Source organism: Mchenga conophoros, linkage group LG20 (genome assembly GCF_057382185.1).
Source record: "Mchenga conophoros isolate Kocher_MC1m ecotype Shallow Benthic linkage group LG20, M_conophoros_male_GT1.1, whole genome shotgun sequence".
In the NCBI taxonomy this organism is placed as follows: domain Eukaryota; kingdom Metazoa; phylum Chordata; class Actinopteri; order Cichliformes; family Cichlidae; genus Mchenga; species Mchenga conophoros.
In genome coordinates, this window is record NC_140545.1 from 10337319 (window position 1) to 10364633 (window position 27315).

The 27315-nt window shown below is 42.8% G+C and overlaps 1 protein-coding gene across 5 annotated transcripts; it reads left to right on the top strand.

Moving 5' to 3' along the window:
• The first annotated feature begins 7615 nt into the window (after positions 1 to 7615).
• fam131c (family with sequence similarity 131 member C) lies at positions 7616 to 26335 on the top strand. Of its 5 annotated transcripts, none has more exons than XM_085260689.1 (7): positions 7616 to 7936; positions 8816 to 9065; positions 10563 to 10624; positions 12243 to 12327; positions 23101 to 23346; positions 23637 to 23726; positions 25743 to 26335. In XM_085260689.1, exons 2-7 carry the CDS (start codon positions 9035 to 9037, stop codon positions 26015 to 26017), a joined length of 789 nt encoding a protein of 262 aa, XP_085116815.1. In that variant the 5' UTR covers positions 7616 to 7936; positions 8816 to 9034; the 3' UTR covers positions 26018 to 26335. The 5 variants fall into 5 exon arrangements, with proteins under 5 accessions (XP_085116815.1, XP_085116819.1, XP_085116816.1 ...); XM_085260693.1 differs by having other exon boundaries at positions 25746 to 26335; XM_085260690.1 differs by having other exon boundaries at positions 8824 to 9065.
• Positions 26336 to 27315: the final 980 nt, after the last annotated feature.

Here is a 27315-nt window from a genome sequence, read left to right on the forward strand (position 1 = left end):
ATGACAGAAATCATCATCAGTTTGCAATCTTGGAACACATTTTAATGACCATTAAATCTATAAACTAAATCATAAAATCTAAATGTTTTACTTTCCATAGCTAGTTAGTACAACAAAACCCACTTTTCAGCTTTTTATATATTCCCTAAAGCACTTTGGGTCAACTTCTGCTGAAAGCTATAGTTAAAATGAAACGTGTTCATAGTGCATGTTAGATATATATTTTTTCACTTTAAAAAAAAGAGAAAAACTTATTTAACACAATTCAGTTTGCCATATACTGAACTTAGAGGACAGAATCCAAGTATCGATCCTACTGAACGAGTATCGATCTGATACCAATACCAACGCTGGTATCAATACTCTCTTAAAGAGAGCTCTTTGGCCCACCTCTGGTACACATCATGATGCTGCTTTTCTGGCTGCTGCAGTATACAAGAAGGTTTTGTAATTAACACAGTAAATAAAACCAAAAGCTAGACAGTAAATAAGGCGACAACGTCCCATTAATACAGGAAAAACTTTCTTTGTATAGGTGCAGACATGGTTTCAAATTTTAAGATGAGTTTTTGTCACTGTCTAACTACACATGTGACAGATTTAAACATGTGCTTCCATTCAAAACAGATGTCAACTGTGAGAATGGATTAAGGCAGTCCAGTTTATGGTTAAAGGCTCTCGGCGTGCATTAAAGGAGAAAAGTCATTTGTGATTTGACTGAATCACTGCACAGTACAATGCCAGCAAAATCAACAGAGACCAAATACGTGCAGTTGTGCATGTGGAATATATTGTCTTATGGCTGAGTCTAATTTTTACTTACAAGGTAATACATTTTACAAAAACATGTCTGAAATGTGATCTACAGGATCCTGAATGGTTCTTTTCATAGACTAGATTAGAGTTTACGCTTCGCTGGTAGTGCTTTATGATTCTGGAGCCAGAAAAATCCAGATTTGATTAAAGAGAAGTAAACATGGGCAGACCAGTCGAATGGGTTGAGTGGCGACCGCTCTGATAGGCTGAGACACCTGTCGCGTAAGGAGACATGCGCCTAAAACAGCCAAGTGAACTGCCGGCCAAGTATGTTGACACAGGGAATTTGACTCGGGCGGTCCGTGGTTCTTAGCATACACAGAGCTAAAAACAAATACGGGAAGGTCCAAATACAGCCAGACACAGATAATGGGATGCAGCATAAACATGTAGCCATTACATACAAGAATTTAGGTATGAAAATAATATTAAACAGCTGGAAACAAACACTCCATTTCTACAGGTCACATACTTGCTGTGTGCTATAAACAGTGGTCAGCTGTGCTATAAGTTTCTTAATGGAACAATAATTCCCAAGATCAGCCCCAGACATCAACAGTGAATCTATCTAAATATTCTCACAGTCGACTAATCGTTAGCTGAGCGTTTCCTCATTATTCTAACATGGGAAGATTTACTGCTTTTTCATAACATACAAACTAAAACAAGAATTTTTTTAACGGCTGAACAAATGTGCAAGTAATTTTGACGGGAATCTTTTTTTTTTTTAGTTTAATTCAATATAATTTTATTTACATAGCATCAAATCACAACAACAGCTGCCCCAAGGCGCTTTATAAAACCCCAACAATCAGACGACCCCCTGTGAGCAAGCGCTTGGCGATGGTCGGAGGGAAAAATTCCCCTTTAACAGGAAGATATCTCCAGCAGAATCAGGCTCGGGGAAGGCCTGATTATTCGAGACCTTATGTGTGAGGAGAAGGATTTTAAATTGAATTCTGAATTTAACAGGAAGCCAGTGAAGAGAAGCCAGGATGCTCTCTCTTTGTAGTCTCTCACTGCAGCGTTTTGGATCAACTGAAGGCTTTTCAGGGAGTTTTTGGAACAACCTGATTATAATTTTGAAGATATTGCACAAATATTTCACATCAAACAGTTTATTGATTAACTGAAAAACATCACAACCCCCCTCATGCCTCCAGCGTTGACCTGTTGGTTTCTTTGCTTTCTGTCTCTTGTCTTTCTCTTGCTCTGCGTACCTTTGGTTGTCTGGACTTCTGGCGGCGTGACTATACTCACCAGTACCTCCCAGGTCCTTTACCGGCACACATGGCTGGCATCAACTAATTACCAGCCTGCTGTATATCAAAACTGGCTCTTCCACCCACACGGTGTCACATTATCTGCTGTAGTGTAGTGGAACTCATTTCCTCCCAGGCTCCTCTCTTTGGGTTTTAAGTTTCTTTTGATATTCACTTCTTGTGTGTCTGCTCACTGTCTCGCACCTACACAACTTCAGCTACAGGCCTCTTCCAGCACCTCAGGAAATCACCTGCATCCTCTATGTCATAATGAAGCTTTTTAAATCTCCCTCTAGGTGTTGCATCCACCATTAGAGTCAGTCAGTTCCTGTTTCAACCATTAGAGAAAATAGGTCCTTTTCAGTTTTATCATGTGTTGCTATTTGTAACTCCAGAAATGTGCATTTACTCAGTCAGTCTCCCCAGTGATAGTAAACAAGAGAAATGTTGTATACCAATTCTTTTAACTCGCTTATGAGGAAAATCTCTTAAAGAGAGCACCTACAGGGCATTTGTGGTACTGCAACCTAACTCTTTTTTTAATATATACGTGGTTGTTCATATACAGATGTTTTCTAACACATCATTAAGGTTAACTTTTACCTTTTAACTGTATGGGTGGCATATGTTTTATATGTCCATATGTGTCTCAGATTACATCTCATTAAGATTTTTTTTAACTTAGTAGAAGATTTCAACCAATAAAGTCCCACAGAGAAAAGGAAAAAAGCTCAAAGTGCTGTGTCATTGTTCTGTTTCTCTTAACCAGCAGGACGTGTCTCCCTCTGCAGCTTTACGGCTCTTTTCTTCTGCACAGCTATTCTTTGTCTCAGTGCCCCCCTCTCTTAATTTCCGCCTGTCTGCATATGTTTTGGAGGCCATTAATCGTCCCCGGCACAACATGCACCCCAGCAGATAATTACAGTCATTAAACCAATTAGGGAGCACATGGAGGGGAAGGTTTAGTCAGCCCTGAGGCCTCCCACTCCTGTTCTTCTCTACAGGACAGCCGAGGTGGTCCGCTGAAAGTCTGGCAAAGCCTTAAATAAAGAAGGGGGTGAACTACTTCATCCCAGCTCTGGATTAATGAAATTTCCTGTTGATGTAGCCTTGAGAGACCTCGCTAACTTCGCTGCAGGCCAAGTAACCAGAGCCATTAGCCAGCAAAAGCCGTCTGAATTTTCCCATCTTTTTTGGAGGGCGTAGCAGCCGTTTAGGTCGGTGCGTTTTCACGGAGCCAAGAGGGTTATTTTGGTGATTCTGTGGCAAAACACAAAAAGAGATCAGAAGTGGCAGGAAAGGGAGGGAAGAGTGGTCAATCTGCAGACAGTGGTTTTCAGTATGCTCAGTCTATCATGTGATTGTAGAGCTAATATTATGGTTTCAATGCCCTGCACAGTGGGAGTTCTGGCAGAACAAGGCCGTAACACACAATAAATTAAACTGTGATTTCTTAGTTATTCAGAAAGATGGGAGTGAGACTTTTAGTTACTGGCTACATGTGCAGGCAAGCCACAGAAAGTCCCTCACGCTCGCTCTAAGTCACCATGTTGGATGACAGATTGTCCTCCCTTGTATCAGAGAGGTATTTCCCAGCATTCATGTTATGCTTGGCACATGTTTTTTTTTCCAACCTCTGAAGAGAAAAGAAAAGAAAAAGCAAAAAAACTGGGAGCGCTTTAAGTTTTGTCTGTCCTTATGAATGAGATAGAAGAGTAAAAGGCAGATCTTGTAATGAATCCAAAATAAGCAAAGAAAAAAAAAATCCTTCAGGTCTGAATAAGGCTGGGCTAAGCTATACTGATGGTGTGAACTTTATTTGCAGGCCTGAAAAATGAAACTTAAAGAAAGAGAGACGTTACCGGCTCAGTTGTAGAGACAAGCAGTTATTATCTGTGCAGAAAGCATGGGGAAAGTAGCTACCTTGACATTTTCCACTATTAGAAAAATACACAAGATGCTTCTAAATTTCAAGAAGAGGGTAATTTGTCCAACCATGCATTGTCTTAACCACTTGACCAATTCAGGGTTGAGGAGGGGGCTTGCTGTTATAGGACAAGAGGTAAGATACACTCTGAGTAGTTTAGCAGTCTGTTGAGGTTTTATATATACTTTTCCACCATTTTGGGCATGTAACAATCCTGGTAACAATGTAGGATCAAGTGAATAAGGCTCAGGTCACGCAAGCCTAGACCCGGTCCACAACCATCTGGCAAACATGACAAACATGAAAAACTGGCAACTGTGGCAATCTGGCAGGCTTTTGGCACATCATCTTCTTTGTAACCAGTTGTACGCAGTGAGATCTGGAAACTTTCAGGAATCACTGCCAATCACTTGAGTAATACAGATGTTTCCCTAGCAACCAGTGTAGCACATCCAATATGGAGAACTCGGGAGCAACATGGCACGATGTAACATGAGATGCCTCATAAAAAAGGATGTGTTAAATAAGTGCAGCAGTGTGAAAAGGCTAACTAGCTATTACCCAAGTCCAGTCTTAGATTCTGCATTTTAAAGCTTCACTGTTCGTGTTTTGAAGTCAAATTCTACATTACTACGAAAGGGTAGCGGGCTTACTTCTCAGCTAATACTAGCTAGCTTGGTTAGCAAGCTGCATCCATATATCATATTGGTGCAATGCTAAAAAGCTTGGTACCAGACTAACAAAGCAATAGAATTTCACTCATCAAAACTGAAGCCAAAGTTCTTGGATGGTCTGTGTCACACAGCAAGCCAAAATCTTAGTCAAATAATACACAGTGAAAAAGATCCAGTTATATTACTCAAAGTAATGGAGGTGAGGGCTGTCATGCTCCAGAGTTGGTGTGAGGACAGACGAGAAGAAGAGGATATAAAGAACAAAGGATGCCTAATATATAGAGCAACCAGGCAGGAGGAGATGAGAAAGACCACAGAGAAGATTCATGTTTATAGTGAAGTAAGATATTGGTTTGACAGAAGAAGATGCTGTGGATAGGGTGAGATGGAGACAGATGATCTGCTGTGGTCACACCTTAAGGGAGCAGTAAAAGAAGAAGTGTTGAGTTGTATGTGTTGTGAAGACAGTGTATAATCGACTAAGACTGAATGAAACCGGTTTGCTCTCTGTCCTGTCAGGTTATGGTCTGCAGGTCTCATGATCCTTTATATTCAAATTTTGACGTGTGAGCTTATCCTATATTAAATGACATGATTTGTGTTTTTAAAAAACTTTTTTTTAGATACCAGACTGAATTTTAACATCATAATTTGCACAAAGTAAGACATAACTATAATAATAATGGGTATATTTTGCTTTAAGCTAACATTAACTTTAGTACAGATTTTCATCTTTCACTTGCTTTAATGTTTCTCCATTTTATTTATGTCTATTGTGCTCGCCAAAGAAGTCTTTGTCAAAGATTGTCAGGCCTGATGTTATTGTTGGCTGCACATTTAAACCTCATTGAGGTCACATGTTTGCTTCTCGTTCTTCTTGAAATGCTGAATTTTCTCTGGGCTCCCACTGACTCTCACTGAAGGACTGCTGTAATATTCAAAAGTGGATCTAAAAAACAGAAAAAGCATGGCGGGTGGACAGCTTTTTAAAGGATTAAAAAGTAATCGTCCAAGAAAGGCTTTTTAATTCATTCCCTTTTTTAATCCTTGGAAATTCCCACATTGACACAGACTGCAGCAAACAGAGGTTGAATTTCCCCAGAAGCCGAATGACTACTTGCTTTGCAATAAGAGCAACAAAGTAATCACACTTGTATTCAATCAAAACTTGGCTGCATGAAGTAAAAAAACAACTTTCATGTTGAGTACACTGTGCATCATCTGAATCATCCAGTACTGAAAGGCATCCAACTTTCTCTCTGCCGCGAGGGATGACAGAAATGACTGTTGCTGAATGATTGTGGCTTCCCACTGAGGAGAATCGCATACGCGTATGTGGATGTTGGACATTCCTCCTTCTCTTTCTGCTCTCTCCTCGACTACTAAGCAAAAACCCACATTCCCCTCAAAGCCTACTCGAGATTGGTTTCGTTTGATGGACAGAGATTCAGTCACACCAAAGGACCATAAAGAGGCCGGTTTTATTGGCGCTGTCTAACAACTGCACACGGTGACAAAAAAAGGTTTGCACAGCAGCCGGCACTGAGACGTGTTGAGGCGTGGTAAAGAGCTGATGTGAATATGTAACAGCAAAGGAACTGACTTTTCTTCAACATGCAAGGTGAGAAGTGGGATCTGACCCTTGGGGCTTTAGTGAACACTTCCACCTGCTGGTCTGAATTATTCATGAAACACTTCCCTAAGCTCTTCCTGTCTAACATCCAAGCTCTGGCTGCTTTAACCACTCACCTTGTTTGGTTTAACAATACATTTACAAACAACTGAAACACAAATGTCATGAAAGGTCATGAAACACAGCCTTCCAAGTTTCTCATGCACTTTTGCCTTTTTGCCACAAGGTGTCAGGCTGCTCCTAACCTTGACCCCATTCCTTTCACCAAGCGTTTCATGATGGGATGGAAGGACATGGGGGAGTCTGGGACTACAGCAGAGATTATTAAGAATGTTCCAGAGCAGGTTCAGAATTATTTAAAGGAATAATAAGATTCCTTGAGCTTCTCAAAGGGTTTCTGGAGGGATTTCAGAGCCCCCAAAGTGTATTAAAAGGGTCAGTGAACATATTACAGCCCTCCTTGAGACTGGTCCTGTGGCCCTGAAAGAGGTTTGAGGGGCTCTGGAAGGGTTCCTGCAGCTGGAATAGGCTAAATTTGAAGTAGTGAGTTTTTCATTTTCTTAAGGTTTCTTTTAGGGGGAGCTGAATGGATCAGTGAGGGGTCTCTTTTTCTTGAAGGTGTGTGGTTTCTTCACTATGTTTAAGGAGGAATTTTCTTCACTGTGTTCACTGGTTGTTAGCAGAAGGTCTCAGAGGTCCTTAGATTTTTGGAGGAACATTTGTCATTTCTAGATGAGATGTTAGGGTTCATTAAGTTCTCCTGAAGCACAATTTTCTGGAAAAACGTCAGTGAAGGTCAACAGTTTTTATCAGGGTTTCATTTAATGAAAGCAACTCATTGATTATATTATTCTGTAAAGCTACTCATCAGCTCATACTTATCTCTGTGTCAAATTAGCCAGAAAGAACTTCTCTCTTCCAAACATCGAGTTTCACCCCATCTTCTTTCTCCAATGTGCAATTTCAAGGCTCACTTATATTTTCAGTTAGTTATTTATTGTATGGTTGAGAGGTAGGGTCTCTGGGAATGTATATGAAGGAATACCCTGTGGAGTTTCGGCTTAGTGGAAATCTGCCCTTGGGGAAAATACAAAGAGCACTGTTTCTTTTAAAGGGAACGTAAACGCAGCACGATTTTCTTGAATGTTTGAGGTCAGCGTCTGCTGTTTCTCTAACTTTATCAGCGCAGTCCTCCCATGTTCCTCAGATAATGTTTCTTTGCATCCTTTCCCCGTCCAATTACAGCAAAACGCTTCAAAAGTACGGAGCAACGTGGTTGCCACGGCAACAGGATTTTCCCCACGTTGCCGCGGGTGATGTCAGCAAAGCCCCGGTTACTACTGTGCCAGCAGGCACCGGGCTCTGAGACCAACTTGCGAAACACACAAGGACAAGAAGAGTCGAGAAAGAAAGAAAAAAAATTGTTCCAGGTGAAATGAGCCACTGTGTTTAAATGCTGTGTTTAAGCAAGGGCAAGAAAATCTGAACATTCAGCTCAGGCTGGCAAGTTCAGAGAGAAGATCGTCTCAAAGGCATCTCAATAACGCCACAAAAATGCGTTTAAAGGAAGATTTGGCTTCAATATCATCCATAAAAGTTTCATATCCCCGGAGAAATTAATCAGGTGAGACAGAATTTGCAAAGGAAAACATATAAATTATATATCTATATATAAAGATATATATAGATATATAATTTATGTGCAGTGTGCGCTGTTGGTCTGCTGTCCTTCTGTGAACTGATGCGCTTTCCCCCTCGTCCCTCGTATAAGGTCCAACTATTTCTTTGTCATCTGTCAGGGTTCTCTCCTCTGAACTTGTGTGAGTGCTTCTGATGTGTGTTTGGTGTCTTCTTGTTTTTGTGTTGCTTTGTTTGTTTTTCTTCAGTCGTTTTCCTTCTTTTCGTTTTTAAGACCACCCTGTACGTGTTTTCCTCCCCGTTTTGCATTCGGAAAAGTCGGGCTGGTTGCTTCTTTAGTGCTGTTGTCTTAAATACGATGTCATATGCACATAATGTAATAAGAGATTGTCTGCCCTTCGTGGTCAAAAGATAGAAATGGAAATGACTGCGTAAAAATGAGTGAGATCCACCAGAATCTGCACTTAAACATTTTGCACTTTCTGCATGAAACATAGTATCTATCTATCTATCTATCTATCTATCTATCTATCTATCTATCTATCTATCTATCTATCTATCTATCTATCTATCTATCTATCTATCTATCTATCTATTATTTGTCCCACAACATACTTACATACCTCCATCAATAAGCCCTCTTGTCACAGTGTGAAGTCAAATATATACAGTAGCATGAAGACTGGGAGGGGAATAGAAGAAAGAGTGGGGAGGGGATTCAAATCGTCACCAAACAGACATTCATGCTTTCTCCCCCCTTTTCCTCTCTCTCTGTCTCTTTTTCTTTGTGTCCCCCCTCCCCACACTTCGTGTCTGTTGCTCTCTCTCTCTCTCTCTCTCACCTCCCTTCTCCTGTATGGAGCAGTGCCTCAGCCTACAGCTCACCAGGCATTCACTCTTACTTACCCCCCAACTCACACACACACACCACCACCACAGTTTCTCACTTCCCTCTGCTCCTCTGCTTACTGATACTTCTGCTTCCACTGCTGCCTTCCTCGCTCCCTTCCCTCTTCTCTGTAGCTCGCTCCTCATCCTCAATCCACCATGGTGAACAGATAACCGCCCCTGCCGTCCCGAGACCATGGGTGCCTGCCTCTGCAAAGGTCACAAAGGTCAGTGCCCGACTCCACCTGCTTGCTCTTCCTCATCTGTGTGTATGTCTGAGGGTTTAATCAGCCTTGAAGATAATGTGACAGCATTCACAGGCTGTTTCAGAAAGTTGCATTATGCCTTTCAGGAATAACTATGCACGTGAGGACATGGAAAATCATGGAAAATGTTTGATTTCTGATTTTGGCAGATATTCCTGAAGTTCTAACAGCAGAAAGACCACCTGAATCACATTTTGAGGCATGTTTACAATGCACTCCATCATACGAATCCAGAAACTTATTTTAAGCTGATGTCTTATCTATCCTCGAGCGAATCTGTTGAGGCTGCTTTAGAATAAAGACTCTGGGAGAAGAGGCTGATGACGAGGCTTGTGTGGATCAGTGAAGGACAATTGTAGCTGTAGGATGTCAGAGCTTCGTCAGAAGCCGATTCCAAGTTGTCGTGACTTGAAGATGTGACTTGGGTTGCAATTTATTTTCTCTCCTACTGTGTTTGCTCACTGTCTCTGCTTCTGGGGGAAATAAGTTAGTGTTCCAACGCTGCCTAGATGAAATAACAATACCTCAGCTGAATGCAGGGCCTCTTCCAGGGAGAACATAGGTAGTAATTTATGCTGTCAAAAATAAAGGTTCACTAGCATCGAAGACAGATGTGAGGTGTCTGTGATACCTCAGAACAGCAGTCTACTTAATATTTTCCCTTTATATTTTACATGACAAAATATTAACATCATACTGCAGTCTTATATATTATTTTCAGCTGGAGCGCCGAGTGCTGTTTGAAAATATTTTGTGAGACAAAGGTGACAGAGTGAGCAGCGCTTTCAAGCTGGGAGGAAAGAGAGAAGGCAGCTGTGAGGATCCAGACAAACAGATAAGAGAGCAGTGGAGGTGTGTGTTGTGTGTACGTGCACAGGTATGTGTGTATGGGAGTGAATCAGTGTGGGATTTAACCCCACAAGGACAGTGTATTGGATCAGGAATCGCAATGGGGTTTCTTGACCTGCTGATAGGATCCGATGAGGCCAGAGAGCAGATACAGCCCTGTGCACCAGTGTGTGTGTGCATGTGTAAAAGTGTGCTGGCAAGTAAATGGAAGGGCATCACTAGTCACCTCTTGCTGTAGCGTTTCCATAGCAATACCCAATTGTATTGAAGGCACCTCCCGTGGGAAAACCCCTAATGTGTGAGCGTGTGTGTGCGTCTGACATTTCTAATAATGTTAATTCGCCATCGCACGGGCCTGCACTTCATTTCCTCCTGTCATTCATACGAACCTCATCACCATCAATTAGAAAGCAAACAGTGTGAGCTGGGGCCGAGCTAAATATGCAGAGAGGCTTTGGTTAAATGACTCTAACAGGATTCAGTCGTCTCCATCTCATCATTTATATATGAGGCTCACTTGACCCCTGGAAGCACATCGACACACACAAAGGAAGCTTAGACATGTACGCTCCAAGTGTAACACCAGGGTTTGTCTGTCACTCCCTACAGAGATCAGCATTCCTGTATCAACACTGCACCACCCCGAGGAGGGTCAGTCATCCCCTGCCAAGGTAAGTGGAAGCCCCCCACCCCACCATCAACTTGTCAATACGCCCTTTTAGATTTTTAATGGTAGCTTTAATGGCTGTCATTACTAGCTAAAACCTTTTTAAAACCAACAACACAGATCATAGTTTAACTAATTATGTCCCTATGATATCATCATTAGCTGGACCAGCTCAATTTATGATGACATCTAATATGCTGGCAGCTCTTTCTATACCCGTAACACAAATGTTACAACATTCACAAATTCTCAATTATTATAAAACATTTTTGTCCTGCTGTCTCTCCATTTTTGTAACCCTTTAATATTTTTATGTATGTTTTAAGGAATAATCTTCGCGTTAGCGATGTCACAGTTAGCATTTTGTAAAAAATGTATAAAACAACACATGTATTAAAACCTTCAAGTGAAATTGAGTTTAAAGGAATCTATATTAACTTTTTAATTACTGTTATGGAAATCTGAAATAAATCAATTTACAAGCAAACATGTTGGTTTTGTGAGGTTTTGATTTGCCTCTACAAAGGGAACAACAGTGGTGTATTTCTCAAAAACCACGAGTTACAGCTCATACACTAAACACTGCAACTACAGTAACTTACCCTAAACCTTTATTTCACGTGTTAAAAGTGTTGTTGAAAGCCTACCCAGTCAAACTGGTCAAATATTCAGTCATGGTAATTCCTCGATTTCTAATTTCTTCTACAATGGTAAAACAAAATGCGTGCTGCTCCAGGCAGGTTATTTTCTGAGGATAAATGACTGCTATTGTCTATCAAGGTGAAAACTGGGGACCCTGATTTGAAGAGACGAAGATTTCACTTGCTTTTGTAAAACAAAAGAGCATCTACATTTGGATGTAATGGGGAAAAATAGATTGGACCTCCAGCAGTAACATTAAGCTATCAACTCGCGTAGATTGTACAAAACTGAAATTGAACACATCCCAAAAACATGCAGCCTGTCTGTACCAAAGGAAAAAAAATCATATTGTAGAAAACTGAAATATTTTTTTCGAATGCTGACAAACGATAGGAAATCAGTAAATCGCCTTTCTGTGATGCACAAAATGTGAATGCCATTTATTGTTATACATGAAAAACCGTAATATCTGTACAAGTGGATTTGAACTGGTTTCCAGCAGTCTGGAGTGGAACCTTTATCTATGCTCTAATGTGAACAGTTTACACCATCAGCTTACTCTCAGTTCAAAAATACTAAAACCGAGAGAACACTGTTTGAAAAGTACCTCCCAAGTCTGTATTGATTGCAGCTTCTTGGGTGTAAACAGCAGACACGCTTATAATACCTTTTGTCTGCAACTTATTCAGGCTGAGTGTGATTACTGAGGGACTGTTATTGTCATTATCACCATTTTGCCAGGAAGAAAAAAAGTGGGAATAGTGTGGGTTGAGGCTCAACGTGACTGGATGCGGTTGCTAGAAGAGGGTGTATGCAAATGTTCTGTTGCATGCATATGTTTGCATCTACTGTTTTTTTGCAGTTCCCTGCCCCTGAATTAGGTCAGATGTCATAAATGTATTGATGGCAACCTAAAAGGAAGCTCAGTCCTGAGAAGTAATGAATATAAATCCCTTTTTTTATGCTATTATACTGTGCAGGATGACCAGAATCCCTCCAATGGCAGCGTATCAGATAAAACCAGTCGCTATGACATTGCAGAGCTGGCCACATCCTCTTTACTGGGTGAGACACACACACACACACACACACACACACACACACACACACACACACACACACACACACACGTGTTTAGTTCATGCTGTGTTTAATTCCTGCGTGCTTCATCACGAGTCACTGTGCTTGTAACTACGGGAGATTAAAATGTCATTTCCGTCTTTCCTTACTCCCTCACACACAGTAATGCCAAGCAGCACACATATTTCCTTCATCCATGTGTATTTTTTCCTTCTCCACCTTTAACTCTGGCTTCCTGCTCCTCGTCTTCTTCCTCCTTTCCCCATCCTGTGTCTGTCTGCCTCATCTTGACTGCTTCCCCCGCTCAGTGGGGGGTTCATTATCTCGGTTAATGTGTTATGCCTTGCTGAACTTTTCCGAGTGAACGCTTCTTTTTTACAGTGACAGAATAATTACGGAGGCCATGAAAAACCTCATGAATGCAATAGACAAATACAGACATTCAGGAAGACGGCTGAGATGCTGGCACCTGCTTTGAGAGGCTCCGTGATATAAAAAAAAAAGAATCAAAAGGCTTTTTAACATTTACTCAATCTTAATCAGTCTTCAGTCATCACTTAAATTGGCACTGTAAGTTCTGTGGACGTGGAGCTGACATCCTAACTGCTTAAATGAGATCACACTGTGCTAACGCAAATATTATTGTAACACTGTAATTGCATTTTGAATAATATTGAGCAGCCGTTGCTGCTTTTATTCTCCTTGTATGATGCTGTTTGATGAATGCGTCAGGCTGACGTGATTGTATTAAGAGCCAATGGTGCTAAAGCGCTGTTAGTAACTCTGGGAAGCTAAAGTCTTCATCAGATTGCAAAGCTGCAATAATATTGGACTGAAAAGGAAATGATGTTTTGTTATTCTTAGAAACCCCGTGTTACTAAACATGCAGTGTTTTTCTACACGTATGTTTACGCTGGTCTTTAAAATGAAATAGGCTTCGCACTATCAGAGTATGAAGGTGCTCAGTGAATTTAGTGTCATTTGAAAGGTAGTCATAATCACAACTAAACTTCAGTTTATATAATGCTGCTGATTCTTTCATCGTGGTATACAGCAGTTCTGCAGGCTATAACAGTAAATGCTGCTGCCACCTCCTAGCAGAAGCTCTTGCTTGACTGCTGTGGCTGGGTAAAGTCAATTGTAAACACCAATCTGCTTGTCCTGTCATTACTTTAGATTTAATTAAAACCATAAAACTAGAAGCATATTCTTGCTAGCTTTGTGCAGTCACAGTTCATTAATGATACTGTAAAGGCCCGATCTCCTTTATCTGGACGTCTGTACAGCTAAAAGGATCTGCTCAGCAGATCTAGTGGGAGTGTGCAAAGTTAAAATAAAAAAAGATCAGAGAAGTAAGGAGGCACAATCCATGACAATGACTTAAAATCAGCGGGAAAAATGGGGCCGATAAAAGGAAATCAATATGGTTGATCTGTTAAGACCCAAACATTTTAGCCCAGCTGCAGACTGAGCAACAACTCACTGACAGGTGAATAAAGACTGTTACAACAGTCAAGTCACGAAATGAAGGCATGAATAGCCTTTTTCAAAGTCTGTCGAGCAGAGAAATAGCCTCACCTTTTAAGTACCCAGAAGCTAAAAGAGCCTAGCTTTAACAACAGCATTTATCTATTTATCAAAAGGAAAAGAGCTGCCGCCGGTCATTCTCAGGTTCTTCACAGAGGTTTTGTTTGTTTGTTTTTTAAATAGATTTTTAAAGGTCTGAGTCCAGTGGGTGTCAGGTGCTCCAAAAAATCACTTCTGTTCATTTAAAGTAAGAAAAGTTAATGCAATCCATGTTTTGACACAGACCAGACAGTCTAGTAGGGTCTTCAGAAGAGCCACGGTTTTGCATTTTAAGCAGATAATTCTGTGAATTATCTGCATAAGAGTAAAATGAAATATCATGTTTGTTTGTTTTTGGATTAAACTCAAGCAGAGCATAAACAATGAAAACAGAAAGTGGACCAAAAATGGATCCCTGAGGGACCCCACCTTAAAAGTGAAGCTGGTGAGGATGGCGCATCCCCCACCCTAACTAGAACAATTCTGTCAGCTGAATAAGATTTTTAATAATTACAGAGCAATACTTTTATTTCTGACAGTGCTCAAACTGAGCAGTTAGAATATCATGCATATTGTAGATAAGGGTACTAATCTCTAAAAGGTCATTTAAAATTTTAAAAAATGCACAGACTAAAATACTTCTGTAACTCAGCTTCAATCTAATAGGAAGCTTTTAGCTTTTCGGTCTGAAGCTGATAACAGCTTTCTCCAGCACTTTAGTCAAAGTGAACTCATTAAATCACATCTCAAAAGAAGCAGCCCATTAGCAGACATTTTAGTCTTTCTGTGTGCAATTTGAAGAACATACAAAAATTTTGAACATGCCATTTCTTTTTAATAAATATTAAATTTAGTAATGCTGTCTCTACTTACAGCAATGAAAACAAGGCAAACTGCTCTGAAGGCTATTTTAGACCAGATCAGTGCAAGTGAAAATAAATGGGACAAATTTGCATGCCATCAAACCAACTCTTCTAAATGAGAAAAAGTAAAAAAAGAGCACATTTGCCTACAGTTATAGATCAAAATTAATGCCCTAGGTTTTCTTGATTTCAGTTAACAAGTTTAACAAATTAAAAACTTATGAAGACTCTAGTTTAAGTTCAGTTAATGCAGATTTTTAACACAGCACTTCAACTTCGTGTTTTAAAATCTCTATTACAGTGGCTACATAAAATGTAATTGTTCATCTTGAAGCGAGCTGAATGTTCCCGGCAGTTTATTTAATACAAAGTTACAGCTTAATATACAGAATTGATGGTGGCTTTGAAGGAACATTCAGGAGCTCCCCTAAATATTGCACTTAATTTGCTGCTCCTTCCTCAGTGGCCCACCCTGGCAAGACTGTGCTATATTGGTAATAATGTAGTAAGGCTGCAGAAAAGGTAATGCTAACCCATGAACAGTGCATAGAGACATGGAGACAACATAGAGACAGGCAACAGGTCACACTCCTACATGAAATAAAACTGGAAGTTCTGTTGTTGGTGTGCCACCCCAATATTTTTAGTGGCCCCCATATGGCCATGGTATGAAAAAAGTCTGGAGGCGCCCCTGCTTGTCAGGATAGATAAGTGTGAACATGGACGTCTGTCCATTCACAGTGGCCAAATTTACATCCCTTAAGACTATAACCATGGTAAATACACAGAGCACCCCTTTGCCTGTATTTAGAGCCTTACAGAGCTGTTAGCAGGTTCATTTAATGGTAACAATGAATACTTAAATACAATGCAAAACCCACACTACAGCTCCAGATTTTAAAACCACAGTTTATTCATCTGTCTGTGTTTGCTCATAAACAAAGCACACCAGGAAGTCGTGCTTCACACAACGCAGTATATGTTTTTTGTTTTTATTTGATAAAATCACTTACTCCAGACTTATTGGTTGTTTAAGTAGTACCACTATCTTGATTGCAATAAATGAGACATTGAATTATTTATTACAGTCCCCAAGGAATTTCAGATTATTATTGATATGCTTGTTGCCTCTGACATGCTGAACATGGCTAAATGTTTCATTTATCATCTCATTTCCTGTCTTATTTTAGCAGTGACTCATTTTTAACAGCAAAGTGACTCTTACATATTTTCTGTCAGTTTCATTTTTATGACTGCTTGCTTTGTTTCCACAATCACCTCTACTGAAGCTGCCCTTGTTGTGCAATAATATATGTGTTTAAGGACAATTTATAGAGTTAAAAAAAAAAACTCAAGCAAAAAAGCATTGGTTGAAAATGTTGGTTTGCATGAACCATTCAATATTTTAAAAGGAATGCCAGCTCTACACCAATTTAAAGCTTGTGTATGTGTGTATCAAATGACTTTGAATGTGGGATCAAAAACAGAGCAAAAAGCATAGTTAGCAAACGGATTTGAGCAGCCATTCGGCTACGGTAAATGATAAAGGGGAGACATTAGTGGAGAAAATAGCTGGCGACAAGCAAACCAGTCGTGGAAATGGCTGAAAGCAGACTCTTAAAAGCTATGTGGGGTTTTTTAAATCATAAAAGCATCCCGGTCCTATCCTTTGTTAGGTAGGTACTTTCAGCTGCCCCCTTATTTCCCATGAGGTCACCACAGCAGATGGATTGGTATATTTGATTTGACACATATTACACCAGATGCCCTTCCTCACACAACCCTGCCATTTATCCAGACTTGGAACTTAGGACACTAGGAACACATTAACTTGTGACCCCCTAAGGGTCGACATGCGGGTTCTCAAACAAGGGATGTTTTGCATATTAGACCTATGTGTTAACTACTGCAACATGGAGCCACTGGACCGTAGCCTTTAGTTCGTGTACCACAGACCTCTTAACAATCTGGGTTTGTTTTGACTTTGAAATAGCTCACACAGTCACTATATTCAAACCCAGTAATGGCATAATTCCTCTGAAGTTGTGAAGATAAATCTAATACATCAAATGTGTCTCTAAGGGTCTCCTTTGAATTCAGTCCTTGAACTCTTATTTGATTGATCTGATTGGCTGATCTTACGTAGAAGCAACCAAGCAAATGTAAAACTTGACATGCTAATCCTCTCTTAGCTATGTGCTTAGCTATCAAACTGTTTCAACTACCCAGCTCATATATCAGCTTGTTTGTTTGTTTCATTTACGATGAGCTTCTCCTTTTAGCTGTTCCCTTCTTTCTACAGCAGTTCATCTCAGCCTATCCCTGGGATCCACCTCTCTCACATTAATATCCTCCTTCTCTACATCCATGAATCTTCTCTGTGGTATTCCTCTTTTCCTCCTGTCTGGAAGCTCCATATCCAATATCCTCTGTCCAGCATATCCACCATCCATCCTCTGTACCTCTGAGCCTGCTAGCCCTTCACCTCAGCTACGTTTTTGGTCTCTACCAGGTCTTGAGGGAATTTTTTTTCTCTTTAATTGCCGACTGCCTAGCTAAAGGCTAATCACCATTTAACCAAGCCTCTGCATGCCCTCCTTCAGTACATCAGTACATCCACGACTGGTCTCTGTCTGCATTTAAAAACTATAAATCAACTGATTCAGTTCTTATATATCCCAGTTCACTCCGTTAGCATAAATGTCAATCATACAGTATAACCTTATTGTTCTTACAGCTTTACAGAATGGCATAAAATAATGAGAAAAAATCATTTCCTGTTTAAAGAAATATAAATGAATTTTTTGTGTCTGCTGTTATTGTCAGGATCCATATGGCTCCAGTAATCCTAACAGGCAAGCTGGGTATAGGGTGAGATGCTAAACTAAAGGCAAAGAAGGACAATATCACTGTCTTTTGTGCTCCACTCACAACTGCTTAATAGGCTCATTGCTTTCAACGCCCAGCAATAATTGAGGCTGACTCAGACAAGCATATGTTTCAGAAGTTTTCAAAAAGACTTCTGTGATAAGGAGAATTATCTGAAACAATAAAAGCGAGGATGACAAAAATAACATCTTGAAAAAGCCCTTTCAGTTAACTGTGCAAACTCATGAAAATGTTTTACTTCTCTTCACACAGAGACAATGCAAATGTGACATTTCGTAGTTTTTTTTTGTCTTTTTTTTTTTCAGAAACATAATAACAGGCCTCTATAGAGGCATGCAGCAGCACAGTCAGTAGCTCCAAACAGCACACTGTGCATCAGCCTCCCATGGACCTGGCGGTCCCTTAAACACTGTTTGTCTGCACTGTACCTACAGATTAACAGCGAAAATCATGCCTGGCTTACTTCTGCCCACTGCGTTCTGGGAACAAATAGGCTGAGCTATGTCAGCCTATTATGATTTAGTCCGTTTCATAACGCAGTGTTGACAGTTAGTGCAAAATACCCCGTTTGGAAAACAGATGGGATTTTATTGCTGTGTGCACATAACATAAATGGATGCAAATATAGCTTTTCCCACATCAACAGTCAGCCAGAAAAGAGCCGCAAAAAAGAGTCGTCACTGTGTGAACGCAGCATGAGACGGAAGTGGGTGTCACAGTGTACAACAAAACGCTGAGAAGTAGGTGTTGAGCTCAGAAGGGAAAGAAGAAAAAGTGATAATGTTTTTTTTTTCTCAGCTTGAACCCAGATGTCCAGCACATTCGGATCCCTTATCTTATTTACACCATTTCTCAATCCTCAAAGTCACCTTTTGATTTCTAATCCTTGGTTTTCCTCTAAGCTTCTGTAGTCTTAACATTTTATTTCTGCTTTTTCCATAAATTCATCTCTTTTTTTGACCTTTACCTTTTCAACCTTTCCTTTGTTTGTCCTTTGTCAATTTGACTTTAACTCGTCCTTTCCGAAGACCTTTCAACTTTTGTCTCCTTTGATTAAATTAAACGATGGATCCTTTGAGGTTTTGCCCGGTGATTCCGCAGTTTATGAATAACACATTAGCATAGAGATACGGGAACACGGAGACTTGATATTGCTTGACAAGACTCCATTCAGGGCAATATTCAAAGACCCGAGGGAAATGCACCTGATTTGTGGGATCCTTCTGGTTAAGCTAACAATTATGATGTCTATCTAACTACAAAGGAGTCCAAACAGACTGAAATGATCTAATAAAATGATAAATGTCACACAGTTTGTGTTTCAGTGGTTTTCTATCTAAGTGAGACTCATACAATATTGTTAAAGTGCTGAGAGTTATAAACAAGAACTGCCTGAGGCGTGCAATGCTCTCATTTCTGTTCTGTCCAGTTTCGTTTCTGTTAGGTGAGGCTGTGTGCAGACAGGAATAGGACCCAAGGTGCAGACTCCGGAGACAGTCGTGAACTCAAAAAGGCTTTAATTAGGTACTCAAAAATATAACATAACTAAAAAACCTCAAAACAAACTTAAACTGGAGGAATGACAGAACACACAGCTAGGAAAACGGTAGATCACGACACAGACACAGAGAAACACTGGGCTTAAATACACAGAGGGAGCAATCAAGGAATGGGTAACAGGAGGGAAACACAGCTGGGGCAAATCAGGCCTAACGAGACAAGGGGAAGCAAAACCAGACACATTAACATCAGACATGGACTTTCAAAGTAAAACAGGAAACACATAACACAGACTGAACAAAGACACAGACTCGCACGCACTGCAACAGAGGGAACAGAGACGTGGGACCAGGGCAGACACAGACACTGACTGGACATGGGGATATAGCCACTAAGGACACACAGAGACGCGAACTAGACAAGGGGATACAGCTGACAGGGGAGACAGAGCAGCTAGAGAAGACAGAGACATAAACTATAAGACAGAACTCAAAGAAACCAAAGACTAGAAAGTATAAATAATATAATAAACTCAAAACCCCTGGGTCAACGACCCAGGCATCCTAACAGTACCCCCCCCCCCCCTTAAGGGCTGGCTTCCAGACAGCCCAAACCAAAGCATCAAAACAAAAAAAACCCAAAAAAAAAAAAAAAAAAAACCCAACCCAACCAGGGTGGGCGGCGGGGGAAACAGGATGGAGGGCTCGAAACAAACCAAACAAGGAGCCAGAAACAAAAAAAAAAAAAAAAAAAAAAAAAAAAAAAAACACAACAAACAACGGAGCCTGGAAAGCAACAGAACAAAACACAGGAACAAAGTCCAAAACAACAGCACCAAGGCCCAGGCATAGTCCAAAAGCAAACAAACAAAAGAGCTCACGAAAGGCGCAGAGGCCCAGGCAATAGTCTCAAAAAAGTTCAGGGGGCCGGCCCGGAGGCTAACGGCACAACAGTCCAAACCCGGGCAGGTCAGGGGGGCGGACCGGAGGCTGATGGTCCAAGAGCCCAGAAAACAGGTCAGGAGGCCGGCCGGGCGGGAGGCAACGGTGGCGACGGAGCAGATCAGGAGGCCGGCCGGGCGGGAGGCACCGACGGCGACGTAGTTCAGGGGGCCGTCCATGACGGCAATGACGTTCAGTCATCGGCCGGACAGGACGAGCAGGACGAGCAGGCCGGACAGGACGAGCAGGACGAGCAGGACGTGCAGGCCGGACAAGATGTGCAGGAACAGACAGCATGGAGACCTCAGGAGCGGACGAAGCTGAACACTCGGAGGCCGGACCAGGCGGAGCTGCAGAGGCTGAGGCCGGACCAGGCGGAGCTGCAGAGGCTGAGGCCGGACCAGGCGGAGCTGCAGACTCGGGGGCCGGACCAGGCGGAGCTGCAGACTCGGGGGCCGGACCAGGCGGAGCTGCAGATGCAGGACCAGACCGAACTGCAGACTCGGAGGCCGGACCAGGCGGTGGAGCCGGTGGTGGCTGAACGGCCTCGCCAGAACCATCAGCAGACACTGGGACGTGCTGGCTGGGTCCTCCCGGACCCCCAGCTGACAAGGCAAGAGGCTGAACGGGCCCCCCCTCGGACCCTCCAGGGGAAACAGGTGGCTGAACGGGCCCCCCCTCGGACCCTCCAGGGGAAACAGGTGGCTGAACGGGCCCCCCCTCGGACCCTCCAGCGGGGACGGGTGGCTGAACGGGCCCCCCCTCGGACCCTCCAGCGGGGACGGGTGGCTGAACGGGCCCCCCCTCGGATCCTCCAGCAGGAAGAGACGGCTGAAGCGGTTCCTCGGACCCTCCAGCGGAGACAGGAGGCTGAACGGGCCCCTCGGACCCTCCAGCGGAGACAGGAGGCTGAACGGGCCCCTCGGACCCTCCAGCAGGAAGAGACGGCTGAACGGGCCCCTCGGACCCTCCAGCGGAGACAGACGGCTGAACGGGCCCCTCGGACCCTCCAGCAGGAAGAGACGGCTGAACGGGCCCCTCGGACCCTCCAGCGGAGACAGATGGCTGAAGCGGTTCCTCGGACCCTCCAGCGGAGACAGACGGCTGAACGGGCCCCCCCTCGGACCCTCCAGCGGGGACAGATGGCTGAAGCGGTTCCTCGGACCCTCCAGCGGAGACAGACGGCTGAACGGGCCCCCCCTCGGACCCTCCAGCGGGGACGGGTGGCTGAACGGGCCCCCCCTCGGACCCTCCAGCGGGGACGGGTGGCTGAACGGGCCCCCCCTCGGATCCTCCAGCAGGAAGAGACGGCTGAAGCGGTTCCTCGGACCCTCCAGCGGAGACAGGAGGCTGAACGGGCCCCTCGGACCCTCCAGCAGGAAGAGACGGCTGAACGGGCCCCTCGGACCCTCCAGCGGAGACAGACGGCTGAACGGGCCCCTCGGACCCTCCAGCGGAGACAGACGGCTGAGCAGCTAAGTGACCCCGTGGCTGAGCAGCTGATGCAAAAAATATAGCCCCAGAATAAATAGTCCCATGGCCCGAAGAAAAAGAAAAAGTGTCCCTTTTGCTCACCACAGCCGGTTGTTTTGACATCCCGGGGTCAAGCTGTGGGGTGACACGCCGGTGGTGCGGCCGCCGCTTCCTCCTCGGTGATGGCTCCAATGGGCCGGGCAACTCCAAGTCCGGCGGGCTGGGCAGCACATCTTTCTCCGAGTTGGGTAGGTGAGCGGTAGCAACAGGGGGATGCAGATCAAGCTCATTAAGGAAAAACTCCTGTATGAGTGGGTGAAGTGAGTCCAAAAGCCAGGGGAGACCAGAAACCAGTCGCTGTAGCCGGTTCGCTACAGCACGCTGAAATTCCTCCCCAGAATGATTCAGCCACAGGTCACATAATTTATCCACTGAATAAATTATATCCTCCCTGAGCTCTTCAGACGGGGCGAGTGCTGCTGGGTCCATGTACTGGTCGCGATCTTCTGTTAGGTGAGGCTGTGTGCAGACAGGAATAGGACCCAAGGTGCAGACTCCGGAGACAGTCGTGAACTCAAAAAGGCTTTAATTAGGTACTCAAAAATATAACATAACTAAAAAAAAACCTCAAAACAAACTTAAACTGGAGGAATGACAGAACACACAGCTAGGAAAACAGTAGATCGCAACACGGACACAGAGAAACACTGGGCTTAAATACACAGAGGGAGCAATCAAGGAATGGGTAACAGGAGGGAAACACAGCTGGGGCAAATCAGGCCTAACGAGACAAGGGGAAGCAAAACCAGACACATTAACATCAGACATGGACTTTCAAAGTAAAACAGGAAACACATAACACAGACTGAACAAAGACACAGACTCGCACGCACTGCAACAGAGGGAACAGAGACATGGGACCAGGGCAGACACAGACACTGACTGGACATGGGGATATAGCCACTAAGGACACACAGAGACGCGAACTAGACAAGGGGATACAGCTGACAGGGGAGACAGAGCAGCTAGAGAAGACAGAGACATAAACTATAAGACAGAACTCAAAGAAACCAAAGACTAGAAAGTATAAATAATATAATAAACTCAAAACCCCTGGGTCAACGACCCAGGCATCCTAACAGTTTCAGTGGCTCGCTACATAAGAAGGCAGCAGTAGAAGTTCTTCTTTTCATGGTTCATGTTATGCAAATCAAGAATAAATGCTCACCCTCAAGCCTGAATTATGCAAAGCTGTAGAATTTCATGTCAAACAACAACCATCTCATTATAGTTCACCTTTCTCTTGCCCTCTATTAGATTTCACATGCTTCGTTTCTCGCTGTTTTCATCTCTTTCCTACTCTACATCATTTTCATGGAGCTATTTCATCTTTACATTGCCTTCCCCTCAATTACTTTCTCTTATTCCTTTGTTACCACACTTACTGCATGCTCCATCTTTTCACCCCGGACAACCAAAATCTAATCTTGAGCTTCATCCCTTCTTGTCCTCCTTCCATTATTTAGGTCTGGTGGCCACAATAAAGGAACACATCACCAAGCCGACGGCAATGGCCCAGGGGCGAGTTGCGCACCTGATTGAATGGAAGGGTTGGGGTGGATGCGGTGAAGCCAGGGGAGGCGGAGGTGGATGGAGCGGGGCCTGGGGTAGAGGAGGCGGCGCCTGGGGGGGCATGGAGGCCGAGCTGCAGGAAGACGAACAGCTTTATTCTCAAATGACGGACGAGTTCAAAGAAGCTCGCTTCGCTGCAGGTGAGGCAGACGGATGAGTTTCATAGGAGGAAAAACAAGATGTTTTCTGTGGAGATAAAACGATGCTGTGATCCCTCCCAACATTGTTTTTGTGTGATTGGTTTGTGCCGAGGGAGCATCTACAAAAATCAATAACCTTTAGAACGTCTGATGACGGTGACTCAAACCTCGGGCACTTATTGAATTTCCCTCTTTTCTTTTTTTTTGTCTTGTGGTGCTTTAAGAAAAACAACTGATCGACTTCTGAGAAGCGCAGCACGAAATGTGTTTGTTTGGCTTGTGTCTCGCAGGTGTTGCGGAGCAGTTTGCCCTGGCTGAGGCAGCCATGAACGTGTGGTCCATGAGCGACAACACAGAGCAGCCGTCCACCAGCTTACAAGGTTGGTGTCTCCTTTATCGGCATTTCATTTTTGTTTTTCATGCTGCGAACGTGGCCGATCCATTGTGTCTGAATACAAATGAACCAAATGCATTCATTTCTTTTATAACGGTCTCCGTCTGGGTTTGATTAATTATTATCCCAAAGTCATAATTTTACCTTCAAGTCGTTGCTTTAATATAGACAATGGATTTTATTTGCAGACAGACATAAAAGATAAAAGAATGAATTTGTCTTTCACAACATACCTGATTTATAGCTGCATAGTGATGTAAGCTGCTCTGTTGTCTTCTTTATTTTGTTACTGCTGCTTTGGCATGGAGATTAATCTGTCCTCTATTAAATAAGAGCCATGAAAGAATCCAACTGACTGACAGTTACTTTACTTGACATCAAACGTCATCAGTGTGTCAGGATTTATTTTGTCTAGTAGTGGTAGAGATCTCAGAGGAACTGTTTATGCATGGTATTGGTTTTGTTGATATCTCACGTGTTGTTGTTCAGCCGAGGTTGTATTTATGTAGTTTGGATTATTTTTTGTGATGTTCTTACACATAAAACCTTAGAACAAAAAGAGGACGTGCTTTCTGTTTAGCATGACTCTTTGTCTTTTTTCTGTTAGCTGTTTTGTAAGGAAATAAAAAAAAAACTTACTGCCTAAAATTCCAACTTAAAGGAAACTTCACCAACTGAAACGTCTCCTAATTGTCACAGTATGGAGTCATGCTTTGTTCCAGTTAGTTTCTGGTTACATTTTGGTGATTTCTAGGTCTTAGGTTTCAAAGATTCAAGATTCAAAGTGTTTATTGTCATGTGTACAGAAGAAAGAGCATTTCTCTGTGCAATGAAATTCTTCCTTTGCTGTCCATACACAAATGCCAAATTAGGTAGGGTCGAAGGAACGAGATAAATAAGGATAAGAATAAGACAAGGTATTAAGATAAATAAGGTTAAAAAAATAGTGAAAGATAAATCAGTACAAAATAAGTAATTGAAGACAAGTGAGGTATGGAGTTGTTAATGTAAAAGGATGTACAAAGGAGCTTAATGTGAACGATGAACTTAGTGTGCAAATTGTTCTGATGTGCAAATTGCGGTTGAGGTAGTTTAGCTGTTCAGGAGTCTGACAGCAGTGGGGAAGAAGGAGTTGTTGAGTCGAGGTGTTCTGGATTTCACACTTCTAAACAGTCCGTGCGAACAGTCCGTGTTGAGGGGTGTGTGGGGTCTCTAAGGATGGAGGCAGCTCTCCTCTGGACTCTGTGATGGTAGATGCTCTGCAGAGAGGGCAGCGGGGTCCTGGTGATCTTCTCTGCAGTTCTTGGCCGACATCTCAAATTTCCTCAGCCTTTCCTTAGGTTTGTTCCCGTGCCTCCCACGTTTAGAGTGTAATGATTCAGTGTAGGTTTGGTTCTGTCTTCATGTTCATTCATCTGTTTCCCGGTCACATCTTTTGCTCCCTCTCTTCCTTATGTTCCGTCAATCTGCGTCTCAGTGTGAGTCTCTGGTTTCCTGTTTTATGGTGATAGTTCTGTGTGAGTGTATTTTGTTTTGCTTCCTCCCTGACTCGTCATGTCTGATTAGGTTCAGCTGTGTCTTCCTTCTGTTGTGTATTCTCTGGTTACCCTTTGTGTATATAGTGTGTGTCTTCTGCTTTGTTCCCCGTCAGTTTGTCTGTTAACTTTCCCATATCTCCCCGTGTTCCAAGTTCCTCATGTCTCAGGTATTCATGTGTTCCTGGTGTTCCTGGTTTTCGTGTATTTGGTTTTCCCACTTTAGGATTTTGTGATTAGTTTCTCATTCATCTGGTTTTTCATGTCTGGTTCCTGTTCTGTTTTTCAGCTTCAATAAAAGTTATGTCTTTTGTTATAATCCAGTTCAATTTCCACATTCCATGTAAAGACCTTCTTAAACAATCACAGCAACCTGTGATGACTCACTTGTTTGTGAAATCCAGATACTTTTTTTCCTTTTGTTTTTACAAAGCTACCATCTGACTGATACTGATACCCCTCCACAGCAGCACAGAGCCACTACCTGTCTCAGTTCCTGCTTGATGGTGGAAGCGTTGGCGTCCCTCAGCATCTGTACAGCATTCACACCCAGGTGTATGGCAACAACACTGCAGTCAACCTGATCCCCCCTCCACCACCACCAATCAGCTCCGCTTCCCTGATGTCCAACGCCCAGGACAGAGATCATCCTATTCAGGACAGAAGCACTGTGATTGCAGAAGCCGCTGTCCGCCACGTAGACAGCAGCTCCTTATCCGAGGACGATGTTTTTTACAACTAGGCTGTAAAAAAAGAAGTCTTGATGGCAATCTCTAAAATGAGCCTCGGTGTAAGGAGTCTCAACCACCAGCATCGAGCGAGAGGAGAAGTAAAGGCAGACATTTAAGAGGCGACTCTGTAAATGGCTTTTCTGAAAAGGTTCAGAAGACTCCGGATAGTATTTTCTTGAGAGCTAAGGCATATAGTTTTGTGAATGTACATAGTTCAACTGTGACATTAAAAAAAACATTTTTTATTCCATGTACATGAAGTAGTTATATAGAGCTGAACAGTCAAATGAAATATGCTGTAAATACCTTGTTATAAAGTATGTTTTAATATATGTGATGAACAAGGCTGTCTTGTTTGTGTCGTGGTCTCTTTTCTTCTAACAGGTGAACTGAAGGAAAAGGTTTCGCTTATAAATTAAGGATTTCTCGTGTGAATAGAGAGGTGACGTAAGCACACATCCAATTATCCGAGTTTCAGCCGTGATTAGCCATAATTCACACTTTCCTGTCTGCGAGCTGAGAGCAGATGCAGGGAGCGGTGAGAGACGAGGAGAGCGTAGAAAAAACCGAGTGAGAAGAACACAGAATATACTGTGCAGCCGGTGTGTGTTTGAGAGGGAGAGAAGGGAGAGGAGAAAGGTGGTGTTGCTGTTTCCTGTCATGATGTTCTTTTAGCACAAGCTTACACAAAGTGAAGCTTTGCCGCGCGGCGTGCTGTGGCTATTCTGTTACCTCAGTGGCTGTGCACGGCTAGTGTGATCGCATCCATCAACAAAGTCTTTAAGGAGTTTATTTATTACTGCAGTGCAGCAGCATCTAAAGTTAAATGTGACGCAGCTGAATGAAAGGTCACAAGTGTATGTTAGCAAGAGAAAAGTAAACAGAGGCTGTTTTTCAAAAGAGGGCCTCGGTCTAACAGTAGGACAAGGATAAAAAAAATAAGTCCGAGATGGCAGCATCCTGCAAAAGAAGAAGAGCGACTCCTCTGGGAGCTTATGTTTGCGACTGTGGCTGCTTTCGTTCATCGCAATCAGATTACCCATGTGCTAACTTGAAATGAATGGACAGCAAAATTGTTGGCTTGGGTTGATGATTTGGAATTGAATGCATGAGCAACTGAAAGGCTTCCAAGGGGGTTTTGGAAGTGGAGCCACTCAGACTCAGATCACAACAGAATTTAATGCACCAGTGGCCTGCAATTACCACTTGCGGCCACAGAGGCTCCTGAAAGCCAAAAAGTAATTTATTGCTTCAAAGAATTTCTTAAAGGATGACTCCAGTTTATTCATGTTTGCCGCTGGAGCTTGTT